Source organism: Tamandua tetradactyla, chromosome 2 (assembly GCF_023851605.1).
Source record: "Tamandua tetradactyla isolate mTamTet1 chromosome 2, mTamTet1.pri, whole genome shotgun sequence".
NCBI lineage: Eukaryota > Metazoa > Chordata > Mammalia > Pilosa > Myrmecophagidae > Tamandua > Tamandua tetradactyla.
The window spans coordinates 15,775,157-15,802,325 of record NC_135328.1 but is presented as its reverse complement, the minus strand read 5'-3'; the positions used below and the strand labels follow the sequence as shown (position 1 = coordinate 15,802,325).

General features: G+C 50.1%; 1 protein-coding gene across 1 annotated transcript in view; it reads left to right on the top strand.

The window, feature by feature from the left end:
- The window catches only part of GABBR2 (gamma-aminobutyric acid type B receptor subunit 2), a 399,248-nt gene that overhangs the window by 104,724 nt on the left and 267,355 nt on the right, over window positions 1-27,169 (top strand). The window contains exon 2 of the mRNA XM_077140179.1: window positions 23,430-23,567. Coding sequence (XP_076996294.1) covers window positions 23,430-23,567 — 138 coding nt within the window. The remainder of the gene's footprint in view (window positions 1-23,429; window positions 23,568-27,169) is intronic.

Below are 27,169 nucleotides of genomic sequence, written 5' to 3'. Positions count from 1 at the left end.
CCTCTTGGAGGGCATGACTGGTGGGCTTTGAAGGTTGAGGAGGAGCCCGACACCATCCACAGGTTATCTGCGTGGATGATTGCTGTGTGAGGTTTCAGATCCGTGCATCCGCTGGCCCCGTGGAAATACACTGAGGAGGCTCTTGATGAGTGTCTGCCTTGACAGCTGAAATCAAAGTCCTACCCAGCCCCCATGTCAGATGTATTATTCTGAGGCTGATTGTGCACAAGTTGAGGAATTTTTTTTCTTCGTTCGCATGTAAAGTTGCAGTTTCTCAGTAAACAGTGATTAAAACTAAAGTACGCACAGAGACAACAATGCCACGGTTTAATTTATGTATTTCAGCTGACTGCATCAGCCAGCCTCCTGGTGAAATTCCTTTGTTTTCTTAAATTATAACTATATTAACAATACATCCCCCCTATAGTTTTATGTGCCTTTTGTTTCTCGAGAATCTGGAGAATGTGGGGGCAGTTGTGGGGTCTGGACTGAGGACTGTGTACCTGTGAAGTAGGAGATGTGTCCCCTGCTCTGTGGCCTGTCCTCCTTCCCGCTGGAAACCCCCCTCCAAGAAAGTCACGGACCCGCTCCTGGAAGGTCCTTGAGCAGGATGGGCGGTGGTAAGCAAAAGGGCCCAGTGTGGCGCGCGGCCTTTAGAATTTATTTGCAAATAAGTTCTTTCCTGCTCGCCGACGCGTTCTGCGCTCCACCCCCACCCCCCCCCACCACTGCCAATTTCATTCTCACCCACTTCTCCGAGCATTTGCTGGCTCCTATTGCTGGAAGTTTCCTGGTCTGTGCCATCACCCCAGGTGGCTCTGGGGTTTCCCGCTGGCTGCCACTTCATCCCCTGTGCCCCTGCACCCCCTTTTGCCTGGAGGCCTCATGAGGTCATGGCAAGTATGTGGACAGGTGGCCCCAAGCCCAGCTCCTCTTCTCTTGTCTGTGTGTCCTGGAGCCGATTATGTAACCTCCCCGAGCTTCCCTTTCCAAATCTATAAAATGGGGGGTGTTCAGTTCTGTGAGGTGATGCTTGGGCAGCGTTGAGGCTTTTGCCCAGCACACAGCAAGCCCTGGGGTGGCAAGCTGTTATTCTTATTTACCATTGTCACTCCTGCCGTAGCCTTGCCCTGGACACCTGTGCTGTCCCTGGTATGCCCTTGTGACTGCAAAGCTCCAGTTAGAAAAACATGCCTGTGCTCAGCTGGGAGCTGGGAGACTCCAGCAGCATGGTGATCGCCTGTTTTAGAGCGATGTGAGTGGAGTCTTGGGACTCGCAGATAAGCCGCCCCCTTCAGCTCTCCCACGGACACCCTCTATGAGCCCGTCCTGTCCTGACGTCTCCTAAAATATGAGCTGGTGAGGATTGAGCGAGGCAGGGACCCCGGTTTTGGGGAAGCTTCGAAATGGGGGCCCCGCTTGCACCAGGCCTGCTCCTGTCCCACTTGCAGGCTTTGGGGAGCAGAGCCGTGGGCGCCCTTGGCATGGCCAGCAGAGGTGCCCAGTGGCAGGGCCCACTGTCCTGCTGGGAGGGGCTTTCATGGGAGGGGGGAGGCAGCAGGTGGAGGATGTTCCCAGGGAAGCCAGCACGAGGCGGGGAGCTGCACGGCAGGGTCCCAATGTCAACAGATTAGCCAGAAATAGTGAGGGGCGGGTCCCCCCTGCCACCTCACCAGGTCTTACCGTACCAGGGCTGGGCCTGGACCAGGCTTTTATAGGGATAAAAGGGTGGGGGCTCATGAGCCTAGGAAACTTGCCCCCTGTTTCTTCAGTCCTGGGGTCTCTGTTGCAGGTGAATGTGAAGTTGCAGAAGGAAATTCAGAAGCTAGTGCCACCCTCTAGGCTGGGCCAGGATGCCCTTCACTCCTTGGGTGCATTTAACAAATTTTCCCTGAACACCAAGCATGCATAGGGGGTCCTCAGAATAGCTGCCATGGCCAGCGTTTGTCACGCTCCCACGAGGAGCCAGGCACTCTTGCTAGCGTGTTAAATGAATCCTCATTTAACCCCCACCCCAACGGCAAGAGGTAAATGCTATCATAATCTCATGTATGGGGGAAGAAACTGAGGCAGAGAGGCTACAGAATCTGCCCAGGTCCCCGAGGGGGAGACGGAACCCAGGCATGTTCCCCAAAGCTGGGCCCTGACCATGATGCTATAAAGATTCAGGAGACAGCCCTCTCCTTAGGGAACTCAGCTGGCAGGGAAAGGGCCCTTTCAGCCACCGGGTGGGTTAGCCCATGGAAAGGGCATCTCGCCCAGAGAAGCTCCTAGGAGCACGTGATGCCCAAGCCGGGTCTTGGAAGATGCACGAGACCTGGCGAGGCACAGAGGGTGGGGACCAGGGCTGTTCCTGCAGAAGCCGGGGGCAGTGTTAGGATTCAGGGACCCACCTGCTGCTGGGCAAGGGAATGAGTGGGGTCTGAGGAAGGCCCTGCTTCCCCCACCCCACCCCTCCATCCCCCGGCAGCTCTGCATGTGCCCAGCTTGCTCACCGCTCACCGTGTGCCCTTCTCTTCTCTCAACTCGGTTTCCTCACAAGCAAACAGAGGTCAGAGGGGAGCCGGGCGTGGGGGCCTCCAGCCTTCTGTCCAGGAGGAATCTGTCCATCAGACAGGAAGTCATTTCTGAGCTTCCAGGTCATGCTGGCTCAAATAGCACATCCCTCCCAAAATTCACAGCCACCTGGAACCTTAGAGTGCATCATCTTTTTTGAAAATAGGGTCCCTGGAGATGTAATTAGTTAAGATGAGGTCCTATTAGATTTATACTGGTGGGCCCTAAATGCTCAGTGGTGTCCTTATAAGAACAGGAGACAAGACAGACAGAGGGAGGGAGAAGGCCACGTGAAGACGGAGGCAGAGACGGCCAAGCATGACTGGCCACCACCAGAAGTTGGAGGGGGCAAGGAAGGGCCCCCTGCAGATTTCAGGGGAGCCCGGTCCTGCCGCTGCCCTGCTTTCAGACTCACAGCCTCCAGAGCTGGGAGCAGCACATTTCCATTGTTAAGCCCCCCAGTTTGTGGGACTTTGGTACCGTGGCCCGAGGAAACGAGTTGCCCACGCAGCCCTTAGTTGATTCCATTTTGATCTCGCTTTAGTTACTTTAGTGTCATTTGAAAAGTGCTTCCCTGACCCAGTAGAGAGCAAAGGCCAGGCTGTCTGTGGGCGCAGCCCCGGGAGCCGGGAGGAGTGGGTCTCACCTCCATCAGCCAGGTTAGAAAACCGGGGCCCAGGGAGGCTGGGAGACCCGTCCTGGGGAAGGCATTAGTGCCTTCTGCTTGTTTTTTGCTGTTGTGGTTAATTGCAAGAAAAACTGCTTTCAAATGATCTTTTCAAGGCTCAGGAAGAATCTGTTAAACCTAAAAAGAAAAAGTGACAATTTCCCAGCAAGGCTGCTACTCAGGAGGAATTAATCCTATTCTCTTCTACATGAAAATAAATACCACCCCCCCCCAAAAAAAAGTCCTCCTCCCCTATCTGCAGGCTTGGTGAAGGTCATGCTTCCTTTGCCCTCAGACATGGGAAAGGCCCAGGAGGCTGTAAGGGTTTAGGGGGCAAGGGGCGGGGAGGGGCCACGGCCTCCTGGCCTTCCCCCTGGGTCTGGGGGCTTAAAGACCCCTTCCTCCAGCTCAGCGGTCCCCCCCCCCCCCGCCAGAGTTCTCACCTGTCCCCTGGGGTGTCTTGCAGCTGTCGGGTCACACCAGCCTGGGGTGAGGCCGCAGTGCAGGGGAGCGGGGAGCGGGAGATGGGGGTGGGGGTGGGGAAGGGGCTCTGGAGCCTTCTAGTTTGGAGGTTCTGAGTGGCTGGTTTCATTGGCAAGGTGTGGGTGCTTCCGGAGGTGGAGGGGAGTTTCCCCAAATCACTGCGGTTCTGAGTTGCTCTGACCTTCAGTGGAATGTCAGGAGGGAAACAGGAGTGATGGCTCGATGATGATTCACTCAGTACTGCTAATTGGTCTGGACACCTTCAGGGGCTGCCCCTCCCCCCACAGCCCACGCCCCTCCCCCCACTCCCACAGCCACAGCCTTTTGCCACTCATCACATACCCCTTCCAAGCTCTCCTCCAGGTGTCAGCCAGAGGCTGGAAGGAAATTTAGCTCAAATTCGCCCCTCCAATCTGTCCCCCATTTTATTTTTCCTCTTAGCACTCAATGCCATATAACAGTCATTTTGCTTATCACTTTGCCGACTAACATTCGCTAACATTTTCCTTACCCTCTTTATTTATTCTCTCCCTCTCATCGGAACGAAGCTGCCCCGGAGTGGGGACTGCTGTGACCCTGGTTCATAGAGCAGGGCCTGGGGTGGATTAGGTGCTCAGGATGTGCTTGTAGAATGAATGAATGGACGAGTGAATGCTCTTCACACTGTCCCAGCCACCCTCTGGCACCCACTCCATCCGGCCGACTTTTCCTTATACCTCAAGACTCAGTTACTCCTCCTGCAGGAAACCCTCCCTGATCGCCGATAGGGTTAACTGGCCTCTTCTGGGCCCACCCTGTCTGCTGCCTGTCTCAGGGTTTGCTCTCTTTTCCTGCCCTTGCCGGTCCCTCCCTCGTCCCCACCAGCCCATGAGCTCCTTGAGGATGGGGCTCTGTGCTGGTTCCTCTGGTTTCCCTGACACCTGGCACTGAGTATGCTTGCAGGAGCCGCTCAGCAAATGCCTGACGCATCAAACAGGACAAACCTGCATTCAGGGTTAACAAAGAGTTCTTGCGGCATCCACCCCGTTGGGTCCCCTCAGACGCCCTGGGGCTCAGCCCTCCCAGCCTGCCTGCCCATTCTACAGGGACTTCGCCCAGAGCTGGGCAGAGTCCTGTCCCCTGAGGATCTGTGCCGGCCCCTGCCCTGCCCTTCCCCAGCCTGCTGCCGGGAAGCTTGCCAGCTGCCTGGTCAAGGGGTCCTGAAGGTCTCTTCCTGGGAGTGGGACCGGTGAGAACCCCTAAAATGTTCTCACCAGTCCCACACTACTGCCTCCAGAAGGACCATGGGGGCCTTCCCTGGGCCCCCACCCTCGAATGAATTCCTCCTCCTGGAAGCCCCCGACTGGCCCGTGTGGTCCCCGGAGGCTGGTCTGCTCCCCAACTAGCCTTTGAGCTGAAGCTTCTCTGTCCCTGTGTTACTCAGGGTTCTCTAGAGAAACAGAACCAACAGGAGAGATCTGTAAATAAGAGATTTATAAAGGGGTCTCACACAACTGTGGGAATGAAAATATCCAAAATCTGCAGGGGAGGCTGGAAGCTGGCAGCTCCAATGAAGGGTCTGGATGAACTCAGGAGGAGAGGCTCACTGGCTGTCTTCAGCAGTGAAGTGGTCTCTCTTCTCCCTTAAAAGCCTCTGACTGATTGGATTATCTCGTTGTGGGAGACACGCCTTACTTGATGGCAGATGTAATCAGCCACAGATGCAGTCAACTGACTGATAATACACCAGCCTTCCTGTGTACCAACCAGCCACGAGATGTCCCTGCAGCAACAGTCAGGCCAGTGCTTGCCTGACCACACAACTGGGCATCATCAGTTGGCCAAGTTGACAGCAGAACCTAACCATCACCGTCCCCTTCCCGGGCGGGGGTAAAGAGTCCAGGGCACCCAGCCTGGGTGGCACCACCTGCTGAGCTTGGGGAGCACTTGGCAGGATGTCCACCCTGGGGTGGGGTTTGGGCTAGAGTGGAGGACACCTGGAATCGAAAGCTGGGAGGGGGCTTTAGGACATCAGACCTGGAGGAACGCGGGTGTAGGGCATGACATTGAGGTGGGGACCCAGGTACACCTAGGACCCCTGAAACCCCTTCACACCTCCAGATGAGGTCCACAGGGGGTGGCGGCTGTGGGGCTGGGGCTGGGGAGAGGAGTTCGGGACTGGGGGGGATCGCCTCCTGAAAGCCAAGGCTCCCACTGCTGAGCAGTCTAAGGGCTGTGGCAGCCGCAAGGCCCCGGGAGGTTCCTCCAGGAGAGGCCCTGGCCACGATGGTACGTGACAGCAGCCCAGCCCACATCCATCAGGCATGGGAGTGACCACCCTGTCCCCAGCTGGAGGATAAGAGAGGTGCATAATTAACTCAGCTGAGCCCTCCGAGGTGGCTGGCAAGAGTCATCTGCACCAGTGACCCTTCTCTGAGCGGGGGCCCAGATGGGAGCTGTGTTGGACGATAAGTCTCTGGATGAGCCATGGGGACAGCCCTGACCAGGCAGAGGGGATGCTGTGGGCAGCCTGCCAGCACCTCCCTGCTTTGCCCCCAGCACTGGACCCAGTAGCATCCCCTGGGTCATTCAAATGTCCTCTTCCTATGAGGACATCACCACTACTGTCCGCACTTTTCCTTCTCCCTGCCTCCCCTCATGGGATATCAGGAGTGGAGTCTATTCCTTACCCAATAAAGTCATCTTTTCTGCCATGTCCTCCTGCGGACTTCTGCTTGAACACCTCCAGGGACAGGCAGCTCACTCCTGTGCAAGGCACTTCACTCCATCTTTGTTCAGCTCTAACTAGAAGAGATGGAATCATTCCTAAGGATGTGAGGTTTGGGTTGCAATGGCCCGGATTTGATTCCTGCTTCATTAATGACTAGTTTTGTGCCCTTGGGCTTTTCAGTTGAACCCTCTGGACCTCTTTTCCTACCTCTGTAAAGTAAGGGATGGTAATGGTTATTTCCCTCGTAGGGTCATTGCAAACATTCAGTGAAATCCATTGTAAATTGTAAATGAAATCAGCCACATCAAAAATTTAGCTCAGTGCCTGGAACGTAGGTCAGTGCTAAATAAATATTTTCTGAATATGTATAATTTGAACCGATATCTGTCCTTGAGATCGAAACACAGACTGTTAGGATAGGAAGGGGTCTGGGAGAACAGCTGTGGCCTTTAATGGGTTCACTGATGGATGCATAGTCAGTTGCACTGTCTCCTCCTTGTCTTTGGATGGGATGTATGACTACTCTGGCCAGTGAACTCAGTTGAACTTAATTGCCAGTTTGGCCCTTCCAGTATTTTCTTTTCCTTCCCCTTTATGGCAACTGGAAGCATCTAAGATGAAGGTTGTTATATTAGCTTGGGTATCTGAGTGACCTTTGCTGTGAGGGAAATAAGCTTCATGATGTGATCCATTGCGATTTAGGGTCTATTTATTACACAGTATAACCTGGCTTCGGCTGACTGTTACATCCACCAAGTCAACCTTCTCATTTAATGTGAAGCCCAAATGAGAAGCAGGTCAGAGAACAAGTTAGTGGCAGAGCTGAGGACCCTGTCCTCAGCCTGACATGGCTGGGTTGATTCTTTCTTTCGTCTCTTTCCTCATTGGTCCTCCTCATTGCCGACCTTCCATTGAGCAGGTATTGAGAATGATCTTTTTGAATGGGCTCCATCAGTGTCGAGAGCGGGTCACACCCAAACCTCTGAGCCCCCTCGGTTAACGGGCCCTTCAGAGGCGAGCCCTGCTGTGGGTGCACGTCTTCACTGGCAGCTCATCCCTACACACCTGGACAATTGCACCCCCCACCCAGCTGCTTCCTTCTTCCTCCTCTGTCCCGACTGCTGGACGCATCTGGCTAAAGCCCAGCTGCACCCTCAGCACTCTTGATCGGGCTTTACCCTAAACCCTCACAGCCTCAAGGAGAGAAACCACACCACCTGGTATCCAAGCTCTCCACGGCGCCGGCTCCAGGCAGTCCGACCCTCCCATGCTCCCCCTGCACCCCGTGCTCCTGACACACAAGTGTGCACTCCGTTTCTTCCAGGTGCCCTGTGCTCTCCCGCCTCTGCGCCCTCGTTCACCTGGGCCTCCAACTCATTCAGGGCCTACCTTGTGTGCGTCTCCTCCAAGAAGGATATCTCAGTGCAACTTAATGTCCTTTCCTCTTTGTGTGTCCTGTGTCTCTTCCCCAATCCCCACTTTTATCCCACCTTGTGTCATGGCTTTTGTGATACGTGTATGACATAACATTTGCCATCTTAACCTTTTTGTTCGTTTGTTTGTTTTTGCATGGGCAGGCTCTGGGAATCAAACCCGGGTCTCTGGCACGGCAGGCGAGAATTCTGCCACCGAGCCACCATGGCACCGCCCCATCTTAACCATTTTTAAGCTTACAACCTAATGGCCTTAATTATATTCCCAGTGTCATGCTGCCATCACCGCCATCCCTTCCCCAACTTTTCCGTTACCCCAAGTGGAAACTCAGTGCCCATTAAGCAATAACTCCCTCTTTCCCTTTTCCTCAGCCCCTGGTAACCTCTGGTCTATTCTCTGTCTCTTTGGATTCGTCTATTCTGAATAGTTTCTAGAAGTGGAAAGACACAGTAATTGTTTTTGGTGTCTGGCATCTCTGGCCGAGTGTGACGTCTTCTGGTTTGCACGTGCCTCAGTGTGTATCAGCCCCACCTTCCTTTCCCAGGCGGAACCGTGTTCCATGGCATGGCAGGACGCTTGGCTTCTCCATGGGCTGGCTTTCTGTTTGAACCTCCTCTCCCCTACTGGGCAAGAGGTCCTTAATGGCTCAGACCACGCGTAACCTTTTCTGTGACCCTGTCGTGACCATAGGACACAGTTCTGGCTGTCATCATGGAATGGATGAAGTCATCATTCAAACCTCCAGCACACCCCTTAGCACAGTTTATTAATTCCCCATCTGGACTGCACATCCCCTGAGGATGGGTGCCACTCTGTGCCATCCACCACCCCATACCTACCCTGAGCCCTTGGCTGTTGCTCAGCAAATGTTGAGCCAGGGCACCCCCCCGGTGAGCAGATGCAGGGAACAGGGTGGACAGAGAGGCGGGTGGAGGGTAGCCTGCAGAGGACCCAGGCTCCCATCCCCAGAGGAGGGGCTGACAGCTGGTGATATTTGCAAACCTGCGGAAAAGAGCAGCCCATGTACAGGTTGCGTTTGTGACCCTGACTTTTAAAAATGTCACACCTGCATACGCAGGAGACTTACTGACAGCTCATTAGGAAACACAGTTTGTATCCCCCAGTCTGAGAAACACTTCGGAAAGTGCGTAGTTGGCTTCAGCCATACAGGGGAGAGCGTGGCGGCTCCATCATCCTCCTATAGCACCGTCTGCAGCCACCCAGCGTGCAGAGTGACAGCTCCGGGGGGACACAGAAGTGCCAGCTTCTCACCGTTCATGATGGACAGTCTGTCTCTCTGGAGACTTTTAGAAGCAGATGGTCTGTCCATCACCCAGGGAAGGGGTGTGAAAAACGCATGATGGCTGGAGTTAATAAGCTGTTTGGGACAGAGCTACGGATACAACTAGTTTTGTTCCCAGCTGTACCCACCGGCAGGCAGCAGTGATTTAGTCCAGCCAGTGTGCGTTAACCACCTCTCTGGGGCCCTTTGCTGGGTGCATGGGGACAGAGGGGGAATTAAGATAGCCCGGTGCAGCGAATCTTAATTATTTCTGATTTTGTCCCACAAATTCTTGTTTGATGTCAGTGTCATGAATGATTAGAGAAAAAAAAAAATTATGTATTCGCTCCCTAGGGCTGCAGTAACCCAGTACCACAAACTGAGAAATGTATTCTCTCGCGGTTCTGGGGCCGGAAGCCCAAAGTCAAGTGTCGGGGGGGCCACGTTCCCTCCGTAGTCTCTCGGGAGGCTCCTTCCTGGCCTCTAACAGCTCCTGGTGGCCTTGGCTTGTGGCGCACACTCCGGTCTCTGCCTCCGTCCTCACGTGGCCGTCTTCCATCTGTGTCGTGTGTCTGTGCTCAAACATCCTGCTTCCTGTGAGGACACCTGTCCTGCTGGTTGTAGGGCCACCATGCACCAGGGTGACCCCTTCCTAACTGATTCCATCTGCAAAGACACTCCTTCCAAGTAAGGTCACCTGAGTGGATGTGAATTTAGCGGGACGCTCTCCAAGCCAGCACAGCATGCTTTCCTTCTCCCTTCCCCCGTAATCTTTCCTGTCCTTCTTCAAACTCCATTCACCTTTCCCTAGGTGTGTTGATTCCTTTGATTTCCACATTTTTACCGCAAATGGTCAAGAATGTGTATTCATCAATGCAAGGTAACTGCAGTAACAAACACCCCTAAATTCTATTGGCTTTAATCTATGAAGGCGACTTCTTGCTCATTTCATAGTCAAGTATAGATGGGATGGGGTGTGTTGGTTGGGTCCTCTGGGCAGCAGATTTCAGATGGACTTAGAGGGGCAAGAGATGTTTCGGAAGAAATGCCTGTGAGGGAGAAGAGGAGAGGGAGCAGCGGGAGCAGGTAGGACACCTGTGAGTGGACAGGGGGCAGGAAGGGGGTAGGAGGGAAGTGCCTCGGGCAGCGGTGCAGCTCTCAGGAAGTCTCCCCCAGATGGGTGGGAGCGCCAGCTTGAGGATGACGCACTTGCCCAGAGATGAGCCTCGTACCGTCCAGAAAACGGTGCTTCCCTCTGCCGCCACCATGCTCAGTCGGTGCTTGGAGTGGCCTGGAAAAGTTTGGTGGCTGTGATGGTTTGGAGCTGTGTGCCCCCCAGAGAAATGCATTCTTAAACTTAAATCCATCCCTGTGGCTGTGAACCCATTGTAAGTAGGACTTTTTATTATTTTTATTTTACATTTTTAGAGTAAGCAGATAGAAAGTTTATTGAATCCACCCAGGAAAAACATGGGCATTCTCGCAAGAAAAGAAAAGATGAAAGGTGAGAGGCAATAGGCAATGTGGGGCCATTTGCCTTTTTTTTTTTTTTTTTTTAACTTTTTTTACTAGATAATATTACATATGTACAAAGCAAAGAAATAAAAAAGCAATAGTTTTCAAAGCATTCAAAGTAGTCACAGGACAGATCCCAGAGTTTGTCATGGGCTACCATATGTTCCTCTCAGATTTTTCCTTCTAGCTGCTCCAGAATATAGGAGGCTAGAAGGCATAAATAGTTTTTTTTTATCATCACAACCAACGTTTCTTTTCTTTTTTGTGAAAAATAACATAAAAACAAAAAAGCAATAAATTTCGAAGCACAGCACGATTAGTTGTAGCACATATTTCAGAGTTTGACATGGGTTACAATTCCACAATTTTAGATTTTTACTTCTAGCTGCTCAAAGATACCGGAAACTAAAAGAGATATCAATTTAATGATTCAGCAATCATAGTCATTTGTTAAATCCTATCTTCTCTTTATTAATTCCACCATCACCTTTGATCTTTCTATCCCTCTCTTTAGGGTATTTGGGCTATGGCCATTATAACCTTTTCATGTTTTAAGGGTCTGTCACTGATATGGGGTAGGGAGATAGAACCATCTGATATTCTGGAGAGGCTGGGCTAGATTTCAGGACTTATCTGGACCAAGGGCCCATCTTGTAGGCTTTCCTGAAAGTTACTCTAGTGCCTGGAACCCTTGTGGAACCTTATATATTGCCCTAGGTGTTCTTTAGGATTGGCTGGAATGGTCCTAGTTGGGGGTTGGCAGATTATGGTAGGTAGCAAGGTCTACCTGAAGCTTGTGTAAGAGCAACCTCCAGAGTAGCCTATCGACTCCATTTGAACTCTCTCTGCCACTGATACCTTATTTGTTACACTTCTTTTCCCATTGTAAGTAGAACTTTTTGATAAAGTTGTTTGTTTAAGGTGTGGCCCACCTGAATCACAATGGGCCTATTCTTAATCCTGACTGAAGGCCTTCATAAATGGAATAAAATTCAGACAGAGGTAGAGAAAGCCACAGAGGAAGCAGCCAGAAGCTGAACATCAACAGAACCTGGAAGAGAAGAGAAAGTCCAGGGGACACCATCATGTGCCTTGCCATGTGGCAAGCTGTGTTGGTTTGCAAGCTGCTGGAATGTGATATACCAGAACTGGAATGGCCTTTTAACAAAGGAAATGTAATAAATTACAAGTTTACAGGTCTGAGGAAGTGAAAATGTCCAAATTAAGGCACCAACAAGAGGTTACCTTCACTCAAGAAAGGCCGATGCACCTAAACACCTCTGTCAGCTGGGAAGTCATGTGGCTGCATCAGCTGGTTCCTTGCTCCTGGGCTCTGTGTTTTCAGCCTCTGTTCCTGTGGGGGCTCCTCACTTTGCTTCTCTGGGGCTGGCTTTCATCTCTTGGCTTCCGTTAGCTCTCTCCAGGTTCTGGCTTGCTTAACGTCTCGTGACGACTTCTGCTGGGCTCCAAGCATCTCCAGACATCCATGTCTCTATTCTCCATATGTATCTGTGTTGCCTCTGCTGTGAAATTTCTGTTGGCTCTGAGGCTCCTGTCCTTTCTCCAAAATGTTTCCTCTTTTCAAGGATTCCAGTAAACTAATCAAGATCCACTCTGCATGGGTGGAGTCACAACTTTATCTGATCAAAAGGTCACACCCACAGCTGGGTGTGCCGCATCTCTGTGGAGATAATCCAATTAAAATTTCCACGTACAAGACTGACTCAGGATTAAAACATGGCTTTTGGGGGGGGACATCATACTTTCAAACCAGCACCTAAGCTAAGGCTCAAGGAATGCCAGCCACCAGCCCAGAATGCCAGACTTCAGGGAGAAAGCATTGCCTTGATGATGCCTTGATTTGAACTTTCTTTTAGTCTCTAAACTGTGAGCCTTTTAAATTCCCATTGTGTAAGTCAGCCATTGTGTGGTATTTGCTTGAGCAGCCAAGGAAGCTAAAACAGTGACCTCATCTCAAGGGCAAGGCAGAGTCTGAAAAGCCCATACCGGGAGGCTGTCAATGAACTGTTCTCCTTGCAGTAGACTGTCTCTTGAAGTGGGGGTGCACGTCCCTGACTGCCACGGGGGCCTTGGATGGTTTGGGAGACTCCACCCTCTCCTAGGTCCTTTGGTGTCTTCTGCATTTGGAATCTGAATGGAGCAGAGCACAGAGCATCTGTGGGTTTACAGGCCAAGGCTGGGCATGGCACACATCTCTTCGCTCACATCCTCTTGCCCAAAACTCAGTGGTCACACCTAATTGCATGGGACATGCAGTCCAGTGTGTGGTCATGAAGAGGACAACATGACATCCATGTGCGAGGACTCTGGAGCTAAACACCTGAATTTTAATCCCAGCCCTGCCCTTTACTCCTTTGTAAAACTTTGGACAAATTACTCACCTCTCTGAGCCTCAGTGTCTTCACTCACTAAAATGTGGTTCATAATAGGACCCACTTCATAGGGATTATGTGAGGTTAAGTGAGTGAGTATATGCAAAGCAATTAGTGCCAGGCACAAATAAATATTTTATAAGCATTTGCTCTTATTATTATGGCTTATTCCCATCTCCAAATTTGAGGTATCAGTGAATGTTCATGAAAATCTACTGGTACCAAGGAATTTGCAGTAGGTCAGGTTTCACTGTTGGGTAGCTTTGAGCACATAATAGATGCCCAGAAAACGTTTAAACTGATTCATTGCAATGGGAAAACAATATAGTATATGTTTAATTCATTTGGCCATGCATGGTGCTGGGCTCATTTTAACGTGATTTAGCAGCAATAAACTTAGAATCTTGTTCTTGGATTCAGAAAATCAACAACAGAATAACAGACAGAGGGAGACACAGTGCGTGAGAAAGCATCCTGGATGTGAAAAGCTTACCAGCTTAAACATGATTTTCTGTCTTTATTAATGTGTTTATTTTATTTTATTTATTTATTTATTTAATACATGGGCAGGCACCGGGAACCAAACCCGGGTCCCTGGCATGGCAGTCGAGAACACTGCAACTGAGCCACTGTGGCCCTAATTTGTTTATTTTTTATTCAAGTAAAAAATATGCAGTTACAAGTAAAAAGAATTGCTCAGAATCTCACCATCTTTACATTTGCTCACTCTTATTCCAGACATCTTTCTATGCATACATCATACACAATAGACAAAATAATTCTATAAATTGAGGTAACTATTATATGTTATTGAAAGTTAGTAATAAATTTTACATATTTGACTGTAACGGAAGAAAATAAGGCAAATTGACATAGAAGGAATTAATTATTCAACATTAAACAATTTTGCCGTCGCTAACAGAAAAAAAATATTTGTTTCTAAAATATCTCTCTAAAGGTTATAAACCATTGTGAAAAGCTGTAAGGTTGGAGTTCTGGCTTTTAAACTCCAGTTTTCAATTTTTGATGATATCGATTAAAACCTTTCATTGGAGGAGGAGGAAATAAGCAATTCTTACAATTCCTTTTCCCTTTTCCACCTTCTAAATTTTGTTACATTGTCTTCACATTGCCACTTATTTCCTGCTAAAGGGTTCAGCTGTCACTGTCCTTTACTAAGATCTATATTACGATTCTTCTTTTGATCGTCAGTTTCTTTTTTTCCCCTCTGAAAGGCTCACCGGTCTTTTGTCGCCATGATCACTCATGTGGGTTTGGTGGATCTCACTGAACGTGAGCCCTGGGGGGTGGAGAGGAGTCCCCAGAAGGAGGACGGCCATCTGAGGCTGCGTCGCGTGAGGGACGCGATCATTCCACTGAGAGGGCTTTGCAGCCAGGAGTCAGGAGAGATGGAATGATGTACTCAGCGAGGACATGCTCTAAATCTTAAACCGCAGATTTAAGTTTGTGTGGACTTGTGTGGACGTGAGCCCATTCTTAAAGTGGACTTTAACTGAAGATGTGTTATCAGTTAGAGTGTGGACTCATTTGTGAATAGAGTTTCCTAAGATGCTGTTTGGGTGTGGCCAAACTGAGTGAGGGTGAGCCTTATTCTGGGTGGAAATCTGGGGTAACCAGAGGAACAGGCGCAAGGTGAGATGGCCGTGGGACGGAGGCAGAGATGCAAGCCAAAGCAGCCCAGAGTTGTGGCAAAACAGCACCAGAATGCTACCCACTTTGAAGAAAAAGCACAGCCTTGCCAATGCCTTGACTTGGTACTTCTCACCTCTAAACCATGAGCCAATATAATCTTGTTGTCTAAGCTTACCAGTGTCTCGTCTTTGTCATAGCAGCTCTGGCAAACTAAGACAGAGTACTCTGAAATAGATTAATAAGGAAAATACAAACCACCTAATAGAAAAATGGACAGAGTCAAGAATCCAGGAGAGGAAACACAGACGATCTATTGACGTGTGAAAACCTCTTTAGTAGTCAGGAACACACGTGTTGAAACAAGTAGTCGAATATCGAATACCCACAAGAGTGGCAGGTATTAAAGCTGGCAAGGATGTGGGGCCATGGGAGCTCTCAAACAGTTCTGGTGGGAGCGTAAATAGATAAAATCACTTTGAGAAGATATGACAACCCCTGTGACTCAGCAGTTCCATTTCCAGGCTTATAACCTAGAGAAACTCTGCACATGTGAGGCAGGAGGAATGTACAGAAATGTTCTACATTGTTGCTTACAGCCAGGACCTGGAAACAATCCAAGTGTCCAACAGTGTTGCTTACAGCCAGAACCCTGGAAACAATCCAAGTGTCCATCAACTGGGGAGTGAATGAATAAATAAACTGTAATATATTCGTACAGTGGAATATCACACAGCTGTGAAAATGAATGAACTACAGCTGCATGCAACTATTAAAATCTCACAGACGTAGCGTAGAGGCAGAAAGGCAAGTTTCGGGAGAAGCGTTAAGTATGATTCCATTTATAGAAATATTAGTCAAAACCAAACTTAAATGCTATGGTGTTTAGGAAGCATACACATATAATAAAACTATAAAGAAGGTGTTTCAGTTTGCTAAAACTATTGGAATACAATATACCAGAAATGGATTGACTTTTTCAGTGGGAATTTATTAGTTACAAGTTGTAATTCTAAAGCCATGGAAATGTCCAAATTGAGGCATCAATAAGAGGATACCTTCACTGAAGAAAAGTTCCTCTGTCACATGGAATGGCATATGGTGACATCTGCTTGTCCTTCTCTCTAAAATGTCTCTGGGCTTCTGTGGGTCTTTGCTTGTTTCTCCTGGGGCATTTCTTTCTAAGGTCTCTTTCTCTCTGAGCTCACTTAAAGAACTCCAGTAAAGGATTATGACCCACTTTGAATGGATGGGGTCACATCTCCATGGAAATAACCTAATGAAAAGCTCCTACCTGTGACAGGTCTGCATCCACAAGATTGGATTAAAGGAACATAGTCTTTTGGGGGGTACATAAGCAATCCAAACCAACACAGAAGGATAAACACAAAATTCAGAATAGGGGTTCCCCCTGGGTAAAGGAGGGGTACGTGTTGGGTTACACCCTGTGTTCACTTGACTGTTTTTCATTCCTTATTTAAGTTGTATGTATATGTGTGTACTTTTCTGTGGGTGATTATTTCGTAATAACAAATTTTTATCTAAAATAAAATGGTGCTCTGGGGTTACACTGCCTAGGAGCAAATCCTTACTATTTATTTGGTCTGTGGGAAATTATTTCCCCTCTCTGAGCCTCCGATTCCTTATCCATAAAATGGAAATAATAGCTTTTACCTTTTAAGATGGGAAAATTTCCATGCAGTTCTTAGCACTTGGTGTGTACATGTTAGGTCCCTTTTCTGTGCAGAGTGAGATGATCCCTGTGCAGGGGGGACCGGCAGCATTTCGGGTCCATCCGAGGTGCTACATCCTAAGTCACCTGTCCTCTCGGGCCTTTCTGGAGATGACCAACAGACAGGAACAGTGTGAAACCCTATCCTATGGGGACGGTTCGAAAGAGCTCAGGGTAGCTGAACCTGACGACATCTCTGGGAGACCAGATGGCTGAGTTGGGATGTCTGAAGGGCCCTCGTGGGGAAGTGAGCCCATAGAAGGTGGGCCAACCTGCTGCCACCTGTTTTTGTAAATAAAGTTTTAGTGGAACACAGCCCTCTCATCCAGTTATTGTCTACAGCTGCTTTCTTGCTGGAAACGACAGAGCTGCCGAGTTGCAACAAACTGTCTGGCTCATCAAGAGCCTAAAATATTTACTCTCTGGTTCTTTGTGGGAAAAACTTGTCAACCCGTTCTAGAGTGTGAACTTGGAACAGGAGATGTAGAAGGAAGGGTGATTTCACGACCAGTGTGAGGGTGGACTTTCTAAAGAGTGGAGCTGGCCAACCGTGAAGGAGCTCCCTGGTGAGGGGGTGAGATCCCTGTCGTTGGAGGTATGAGTAGAATCATCGAGGAGGACATTGTGTCGGGGGCAGATTGGACACATCTTTTACATTTACCTTCCATTCTGAAATTCTGTGGAGACCAATTCCCAGTTTCAAATCGGCCGTGTCCGACCGTGACATTTCCTCCGCAGTTTTTTGTTTTGCTCTCAACAACATTCTTCAAAATATTTAAATCCAAAAAGGGGATTTTAATTCTTTAAAAATGAGACATATGAAAATGGATTTTATTCTGGAATCCTACTTTTTTTGTAAAAAAAAAATAAGCACAATAAATGGATTTTAATGGTTTCTAGATCTGTTTCCACTTGAAGGTACCCGATTTTATGTGCCAGGATGATTTCTCTGGCTGGTCCATTCCTACAGGGGGGGAGGGGCCACTGGAAGTGGAACAGACAGAGGGCACCTGGAGGCCTGACCTCGAGCTACTGGAGATGTGGAATCAAAGAAAGGCAGTGAGGAAAGACAATGGAGAGAGGACGGAGGGCATGGGTTCTGTTGTGTCCCCCCAAAAAGATCCATTCAAGTCCTAACTCTCAGTATCATAAATGTGATCCCATTTGGAGAAAGGATCTTTGGAGATGTTTTTACTTAGGATAGGGCCAGACTGGATCCGGTGGGGCCTAGTGCAATGTGACTGGTGTCCCTATAAGCTGAGGAAATGTGGGCACAGCCTGTAAGAGAGAGACAGGGAGAGGTGGCCGCGTGACGAGCCAGAGACTGAGTGATGTTGGCACAGGCCAAGGACTGCCCTGGCCTGCCGGCCACCCACAAGGCCAGGGGGAGGTGTTGGGGAGTGGGGGGGTGTCTCCCTGTTCAGAAGCATGCCCCTGCCCATGCCTTGATTTTGGACTTCTGGCTTCCAGAACTAAGAGGTAATGCATTTCTGTCATTGCATCTTGCTAGACCGAGGTGGGGAGGGCGAGAAGATGCCGAGGGCTGCTCAGTGCCAGGGCCGGGGTGTAAGGAACAAGGCTGCAGACTTGAGGCTGTGGCCTCTCTCACCTCTGCGCAAGAACACGAGCTATGATAGAATTGTGTCCCTGGTCTGCCCGTCAGGTTTTGGCCCTGCCACCCAGGTTGCATACCCTCTAGAGGTGAATGGGGGGAGTTCCTAGGGTGGAGGGGGAAACAGACCACCATAAAGCCCATTGCTTCCTTCCAGGGACTCTGAGCGCAGCTCATCAGAAACCACATCGCCATGAGCCCACGTGCCGTCAGTACCACCACGCAATGATGGCAGTGCCCGGGCCTGGCGCACTGAGAGCTGTCAGGCAGATGCTTCAGACGGGGTGTTGGAAAGCTTCCGGCATTCCGCGGCTTGCACAGGGGCCTCTCCAAGTGCAGCGTGTAGTGGGGACTGAAATGTGAAATTGACTTTCACCTAAGCTGGAAGGACAAACCCTTGTGAAATGACCACAGGAGATGGATGCAAGGAACCACGGGGAAGCGAAAACTTGGAAAAAAGTCCCCAGTGGTTTGGTGAATTGATCATCAAGCCAAGGGATCTTTAGCAACTCGATTTCTCGGTGAGGCTGTCACTGGCTCAGCAATGTGGGCAGGGCAGGCACTTGTCAGCCCTCCCCGGGGCTAAAGACAGAAATCAGACTGTGGCAGGGATTTTAGGGGCCATCTCCTTCATGTTTTCAAGCATCTTTTGCTTTTAGCAGTGACATCCTCTTTGCCAATAAAATATATGTGGGACCAGATGCTGAATGCAAACCAGATACAGGAAGGAGCTGCTGGTTGCATGAATGTGTAGAGCTCAGAATCTCTCTGCTGGCCCTGAACACCTCTGCTGAGCCCTCTCTTCGTTTCCTAGAGCTGCCCTGACAAAGTACCACAGACCATGAGGTCAGATGTCTCAAAGCAAGGTATCACCAGGTCACACGCCCCCTGAAACCCACAGGGAAGAAACCTTTGCATCTCTGCAGACTTCTGGTGGCTCCAGGAGGTCCTTGGCTGTGACTACAGAACTCCATTCTCTGCCTTCCTCTCTGCCTGGACACCTTCTCCTCTGCTTGTCTCCACATTTCCCTCTTCTTCTCAGGATGCCCACTGGTTGGATGGGATGAGATGCCTGCCCTACTCCAGAAGGATCTCGTCTTAATTGATTCTATTTGCAACGACCCCATTTTCAAATCAGCTCACCTTTGCTGGAGCGGGGTTTCGAGTTTCCACTTACCTTTTTAGGGAGACACAATTCAACCCACCGAAGCCCCTAAGGGGCAGAGATTGAAAACTGCTGAGCTGGTCCAACCGCAGAGACTTGCAGCTTCAGTCAGCCGGAAGGTCCATTCATCTGGAATACGTCAAGTAAGAAGATGCAGTATTAAACACAAGGATGCAGGAGGAGAGCATCACAAAACGGGGCTCATAGGTCCATGCCATTTTATTTTGTCCTTCACGACAATTGTGCACCTGAAACTTGATGATGAGAAGATTTTCCTGCTGCAGGTCAGCAGGACTGACCAGGAGGCCGCGGTCTGCAGTGGCATCCTTGGCTGGATGGGCTGTTCTAGAATTTTTAGATGGCTGCTGGCTTTAAGCTTCCCTTTGCCTGATGAGCCAAGTTTGCTGGATTATTGAAAAAGTTCTGAACTAGAAATCCAGAAATTTCTGTCGTAAACCTGGCAGGCTGTGGTAGTTAGGTTCAGGGGTCAACTTGGCCAGGTGAAGGCACCTAGTTCTGTTGCTGTGGACAGGAGTCGATGGTACGTGAACCTCATCTGTTGATGATTTACATCTGCAGCCGGCTGGGAGGCGTGCCTGCTGCAATGAATGACTTTTGACTTAGCTGGCTGGTGCTTAAATGAGAGAGCTCAACGTAGCACAGCCCAAGCAGCTCAGCATACCTCATCTCAGCACTCGGAGCTCAGCCCAGGCCTTTGGAGATGCAGAAAGGAATCACCCCAGGGAAAGTTGTTGGAAACCAGAGGCTTGGAGAGACGGTCAGCAGAGATCATCCTGTGCCAACCCACATAAGAAAGAACCTCAGTTGAAAGTTAGCTGCCTTTCCTCTGAAGAACTACATGTTAACTAAATAAACCCCCTTTTATTGAAAGCCAGTCTGTCTCTGGTGTGTTGCATTCCGGCAGCTAGCAAACTAGAACACAGGATAGTGGACAATTCCTTTCTCCAGTCTGGTCTTCAGTCTCTGCTGGACTGGCATGGCCAAACGTCTGGGTCTCGCACACCTGTTGGGTGAGGGGAAGTTCATATAGCGGGAAAGCTTTTGTTCTGCCATACCAGGGCATCAGGACCGACGACAACAAAATCCCCTACTCTATTCTGTAGTTTTATAAGAGAAAAACATTTCAATACCATATAAATGCCGTATGACCTTATCTATAAATTAAAGATAATCCTTTAAATTGAATGCGTTTAAGGAAATCTTCACTGTAGTCCTACTATTCTCCTTTTACCCCAGTGTATTAGCTCTCTGGTCTGGACTGGTTTTAAAACAGCACCCTGTATGATCTTGCAATTCTGTGGGTCGAAAGATGTCCGGCATGGCTCAGCCGGGTCCTCTGCTCATGTGGCTGCAATCGCAGTGGCAGCGGGGCTGGGTCCTGATCTCAGGGGGTTGCAGAACTCAGTCCCTCGTGGTTGGAGGAGGGAGGTCCCTGTTTCCTTGACATGTAGCCCTTTACTTTGAAGCTTCTCTGACCCCTCTTGTGCTTTGACTCTGACTTCCCCTTCTGCTCCTAAAGGCTGTGTGACTCCTTTGAGTCTGCCCACATAACCCAACCTTCTTCTTTGCAGGTCCGCTGATTACATTTTACATTTTATTCCATTGGCAAAACCAGTGAGGGAAACGCGGGGGGTTGAAGGTCACGGGGCCCAGCCTGGTGAAAACAGATCAGCTTTTGGGAATGCTGGAGGATTCTTCCAGCTCATGTGCTGGTTGTCCCGTATTCTCTGATGTTTGAGTTTACATATTCAAAAAGTCTGCATTTGTGAGAAGCTGGGACATCGTTACTAATACAGAACCTGCATTTACTCCATAGCCAGGAAATGTTTGCTGTGCAAATAAATATTAATAAATTCATTGTTAATATTATTTTAATGCAATTTTTATTATGAATCTTGTGGCACTGTATTACTGTCATTAGCTACAGATTGGAAAACAAACTCAGATCATTTCAGAAATGTATTAAGACAGGAAATGATTCCGTAAATCATGGTAGAAACAAAACATGAACTGCTCTGTTACAGCCACGTGTGCTCCACCGAGGCTGGGAAGTGAAGCTTTCCACCCAAGAACAGAGATAATTAATAGAGGCTCCCAAGAAGCAGTGAGAATTTAACCTTTCTTTCCTTCCTCCCTCCCTCCTTCCATTTCTAGCAAAAACTTAAACTTGGCCATTTTTTTTTATTAAATTAAAGGTTAGAGGTTGCATTATTTCCTTATTATCTATAGAATACCCCCCACCCCCCACCCCACGCCTAGCACCCACATCCTACCGTCTGCCCCCGCCCCGCGCCGAGCGCTGTCCACCTCCTGATATGAAGCCCACGTCCCCTGGCTGGCCCCCCAGTGAGCTCCCCACAGCTGGGAGCCGGGCGGCCGCTTCTCCCTACAGCCCAGAGGAGCTTCCTGCAGACAGGAGCAGGCGTGGGGAGTCCCCGCCCTGCTCACCCACCTCCTGGTCCCTGAGGGGAGCTCATGGCGGGAGGGGCAGAGACACGAGGAATCATGACAGGGAGGAAAACCGAAATAAGGAGAGAGAGAGGAAGTAGGAAGAGTGGGAAGAAAGCTGAGGAAGAGAGAAGCTGAGCCCGCTCCTGCCAGGCTCCGCAGATTCTGGGGGGGTCCCTGTCCAAGCCCCTGTCGAGGCACTGAGGGGACAGCGGTGAAAACCAGGACAAAACCCTTGCCCTCGTGGGGCTTACGTTGGTTGCTCTACAGGCAAGCAAAAATAGGCAGGGTGGTTTCACATCATTTTGGGAACTAAGCTAGGGCATAAAAAGGGTGTTGGAGAAGGACTAGGGTGGAACCATCTCGGGTAGGGGGACAATCAAAGGCATATTCTTCCTGCCAAAGAAAATAGCATGTGCAAAGGCCCGGGGGCAGGAAGGAGAGTGCTTTCAGTTTTGAGAAGCAGAAAGAAAGCTGGTGAGGCTGTACTTGGGGGCGAAGGGAGGGAAAGCCAGGTGGAGTGGGGTGCAGAGGCTAGGGCAGGTAGTGTCTTCTTTCTGTCATGACAAGGGATTCAGAAAATTATCCCAAATCTGTCAGTAATGCTAAGTGGTTGTCATGTGACTCTTCAGCCAAACACTTAGAGCATCTTCTAGCCGCAATGCCTGAGACTCATCTGACTTGATGGAGACGGAACTTTCCACCATCGGTCAAGGCACAGACATTTTTCAATTCTGTAGAATGGATAAGAGGTCATGATTTTCAATGATTTTCTTTGCTATCCCCAAAGGTGATAGTTTTATCGTCCTGCAGGACGTTAACTAGTTTTGTGTCAGATTTAGCAATCTTATCTCACTCCTAATTCTTCTCATTCACTGTAAAAATCCCTGCTTCTCCAGTTCTCTTTGGAATCCCACTTTGTCATCCTGTACTTCTCCTTAATGAGTTCACTAAAGCTTTGACATGTGCTTATTATCTATTTGTATGAATATTATAACCTTTTGAGAATTATGCTCTGATAGGAGTTTGGGTTTTAAGTGTGTGGGGAGCAGGAGGCGGAGAAGAAGTGACCCTCAGGCTGCTGGTGACAGCGGCCTGTGGGCAGCAGGGGCACAGGTGGCAGCTGGCCCCGCCGGCCAGGGAGGAGGTGGCCAGGTGGCCTGGGCAGTGAGGGAGATGAGGAGAGCAGGAAGTGAGCAGGGGCCGACTGCTGACATGCCGTGGGCATTTGTTTTCTTTCCATGTCCACGCTAGATGGTGATGCTCTGTCTTTTCTCACCCATTTTCCTCTAAAACGTGAGCTCCTTGGCAGGGGCTGTATCTGAAGTTTTCTCAGCACCGGCCCCAGGCTGGGCTCAGAGGTGCGCTGGGCATATGTTTGCTCAATGGACTCTTCCCTTCAATTCATCCTCTTTCAAAATAAAGGTGGCCGTGGAAGGGGGAGTCCCTCAAGTGAGGAGGCATTGGGGGGGTCTTTTCCTTAGGGTGCTCTGAAAGCGGGGAGCTGGGGGAGCAGGAGGCCTTGGATTTGGAGGGAGCTGATGGGGAGAAGACCTGGGATGGGGGTGTCAAGAAGGCACGTCATTGAACTCACAGCAGGAACTTGGGACCAGCTTCACGTGGGGCCCCATCCCGGGAGAAGTGAAACCAGAGGGTTTCCCAAGGGGAAGGATTTGTTTGTGTGGCTCCACTGTTGGGTGATTGTCCCCTGGGGACAGCTGTTTCTAATTTCAGTTTCTCTCTCTTTCTGTTGCTCCCCAGTGTGACAATGCAAAAGGATTGAAAGCCTTCTATGACGCAATTAAGTACGGGCCAAACCACTTGATGGTGTTTGGAGGCGTCTGTCCATCTGTCACGTCCATCATTGCTGAGTCCCTCCAAGGTTGGAACCTGGTGCAGGTAAGGTCTGGACCGCCTTCTGCAAATCTTTTGCTGGAATGGGTCTTGAGCATGGTTCTAAGTTGTTGAGTTCAGGTCCTTTGGCCTCTCCTGGGTGGTTGCAATGGCCTCCCGCAGTCCCCAGTTCCTGGCCTGACTGCTCTGACCTAACCTTACCTGTCCCCTTAGCAGGGCTCTAAAGGGCGGCCCTGACTGCCCCACTGTGTGTTTGGAGTCCCTCACCGGCCCATCACGGACTCTCTAGCCTGACTCTCAGGGACCTCCAGCTTCCAGCCAGCCTGCCCAGCACTGTCACCTCCTTCCCTGCTCCATCATTCACTCCACACCACGACCCTCCAGGCAACTACTTTCCCCCCAAAAAAGGAAAAACGACTTTTCCCTTGGCCTTGAACCCCAGAGCCTTGCTCTTGCCATTTCCTTAGCCAGTTAACCTTTTATCTGCTCGCCACCCAACTCTTGAAATGCTCTTTTGTCTGCTAAGATTATCTCGAGTCCTTTCTCCTCAATTAGCCATTCCTAGGGCTCCTTGCCAGTTACTCACTCTTCACACTAGAGTTTATACATCACTGAATGCTCTGCCCGTGAGCGTCTGATTCGGTCGCGGTGACAGTCGCCAGCGTTAGCTGTTATTTAGAATGGGGAAGAGAAGAGTGTAGGAAGATATGCCCACCAGGAGCAAGTGGTGACCTCTGCCCATGTTGATTTGTCCGTCTGTCCAATCATCACTCCCTCCCCCTTCCCTCCCTCCACGCAGCCATTCATCCCACAATTATTTCTAGACAAACTACTTTGCGTCTGGAATTTTGGTATCATTGGGGATATAGTGGGGAACAGTTCAGACATGGTCCCTACCCTTTTAGAGCTTACATTCTAGTGGAGGGAGGCAGGCAAGAAGCAAGTAAATAACTAAGCAATAATAATAATAATACTAGAACCTAACACTTGTATAGACTTAAGTAGGGCTTACCATGTACTGGACACCGTTCTGGAACTTACGTGCTTATAACTGCTCTAGATGCTGGGTATTTTTATCATCCTATTTTGTAGAAAAGGAAACTGAGGCCCAGAGAGGCTAAGGGACTTGGCCAAGCAGCCACAGCTAATAAGTGATAAAGCCAGGATTCAAACTTAGGCAGTATGGTCTTTAAGACAAGACTGTGGTGAGGCTTTGATAGAAGTAAGCAGGGCGGTGAGTGAAATTGTGACTGATCTACGGCAGTGAGGAGAGGCCTCCCAAGGGGGTGATGTTTAAGCAGAAACCCGAGAGTGGGAAGGAGCATCTTGTATCGGTGGATGGGCCACATCAGTGGATGTACCATGGATGGACGGACCAAGGCGTGGGTGGGCTAGCAAATTCAAACAGTCTGTGATGGGAAGGGGCCTGCTGTGTGCACAGAACGGAGGTGAGGCCAGGGGGCCTGGGCATTCTGAGCATAAGAATGAAGAAGTGGGAGGTGGCAGACCATGCAGGGGCCTGTTTCCACTTCAGTCACATTGACTAAGGACCTTCTCTGAGTCAGGCCCTGCCTGCGGGGATGCGGGGATGTGGGGATGCGGGGATGCGGGGATGCGGGGGAGAGAGCCCCCTGCCCACCACCGAGGGTCGCAGCCCGGGGAGGCCCCCATCTCTGCCCAGGACTAAGTGAGGCTCCCCAGCAGAGAGGCGTGGGGCTGGCTGCCAAGGGGGCGAGGGCGAGGGCTGCTGGCGATGTGGAGGAGAGCGCTGCTGGCACAGGACACCAGGCAGAACGCAAGGCGGGTGAGTGTGTGGGCGTGGGGTGGCCCGAGCTGGCCTCGTGGCATGCGGGCAGGGGCAGTGGGAACCGTGGCTGGAGCGGCGGCTCAGTGCGTGGCGGTGCAGAGCTAACGGGGCAGTCGGGAGCCTGGCGTCCGCCCTCCCGGGGCCCACGCACAGCTGTGACACCCTGCGCAGGTCACTTCCCTTCCGTGGGCTGGAGCTTCCTTTCCTGAATACCGAGGGGCCCCCTCCCGGCTCTTGCTCAGCCAGGCTGTCTCTGGGCGGGTCGACAGCCTCTCTGAGACTCAGCACCCCCGTCTGTAAAACCAGGGTGATGGCAGTGCTGACTGCAAAGGGTCGTTTGTGGATCAAATGATTAGATTAGATGATTTGATTCGATTAAAGTGATTAGGACCATGCCTGACACATAGTACGCGCTAAGTAAGTGCAACTTGCTTTGTTGTATTGTTGTTGTTGCTGCCCCGTCTCCTGCTACTCCCCCAGCGTGTACCCCAGCTATTAGGCTTTCTGTCTTTCCCACATTCACGCCTTTACTTACACTGTTCCTGCCACCTGGAATGCCCCATTGTCCCTATCTCCAGTATATCAAGTCCTACCTGTTCTTAGAGGCATGACTGAAATGCAGCCTCCTCCAGGAAGGCTTCTCTGACTGCACACTCTACAGCAGACTTCTCTAGCACTTCTTATCACATCCTCCTGCTGGTTTCCAGCATAGCACGCACCAGCCTGGCCACCTCCTTCTGCCTATCCTTCTCTCTGGGGCTTGTTTCCAAGTGTGTCTCCCTAGCTGGGTTGTAGGCTCCTTGAGCACAGAATGGAGGCCCAGGTTAGCCCTGTTCTTCTCAGTGCCTAACATGTCACAGACTTTATTAGATGTCTGCCAAGTGACCAGAGGGATGAAGGGGGGTGGGGAATGGAAGGGTCTGCGAATGAACATTTTGCCCAGACATGAGTGGCCAACCTCACTAGTAACTCCCCTGCCCAGAGAGGAATCAAAGGCTTCACGATACTCTCTCTGCCTCCCTTGGCTTCTCCCAGGAGTTACAAGAACAAGCATAACCTTGAGATCTCCTGGCTTGTCAGCCAGAACTGCCTGGCCTTGGCATGAGTAAGACAAGTGTCCAGCCTAGGAGACCTAGATGTCAAGGGTTGATAAGACAGTGAGTGGGTCATGAGATGGGCACTGTGTTAGTTAGCTAGTGCTGCATAACAAATCACCCCCAAATTCAGGGGCTTAAAACAACAGTCATCCTTTATTATCTCACTCTTTTTGAGGTCAAGGATTCAGGCAGGATAAAATGAGAATGGCTGGTTTCTGCGTCCTAATGTTTGAGGTCAGCCTGGGGTCTGGATTCATCTGAAGGCTTAACTGTAGCTAGAAGATCTCCTTCCAATGTGGCTTCAGCACATGGCTGGCAAGTTGGTTCCTCTCCACATGGACCTCTCTGTAGAGTTGTCTGAGTGTCTATATGATGCAGTAGTGGGCTATCCCCAAAGCAAATCATCTACCAGACCAGGATGGATATGACAATGTCTTTGGACCCTAGCCTTGGAAGTCACACACCATTGCACCCACTGTATTCTTTTGGTTACCCAAATTAGCTCCAGTTTAGTGTGGCAAAGGACAGAACGGAGGCATTGCGGGAGGTTGAAGTCACCAGGGACCATCTGGAAACTGGCAACTCCAGGAGATAATATTGGGAAGGAAGGCAGAATACAAGTGCCCTGCGAGAGAAATTTGAGGCTGGGCTGCTTCCTTGCTTTGCAAAACTCCTGCTCATGCTTCAAAACCCAATAGGTACCACCTCCTCTGTGAAGCCTTCCTTGATCCCCACCACCTTTC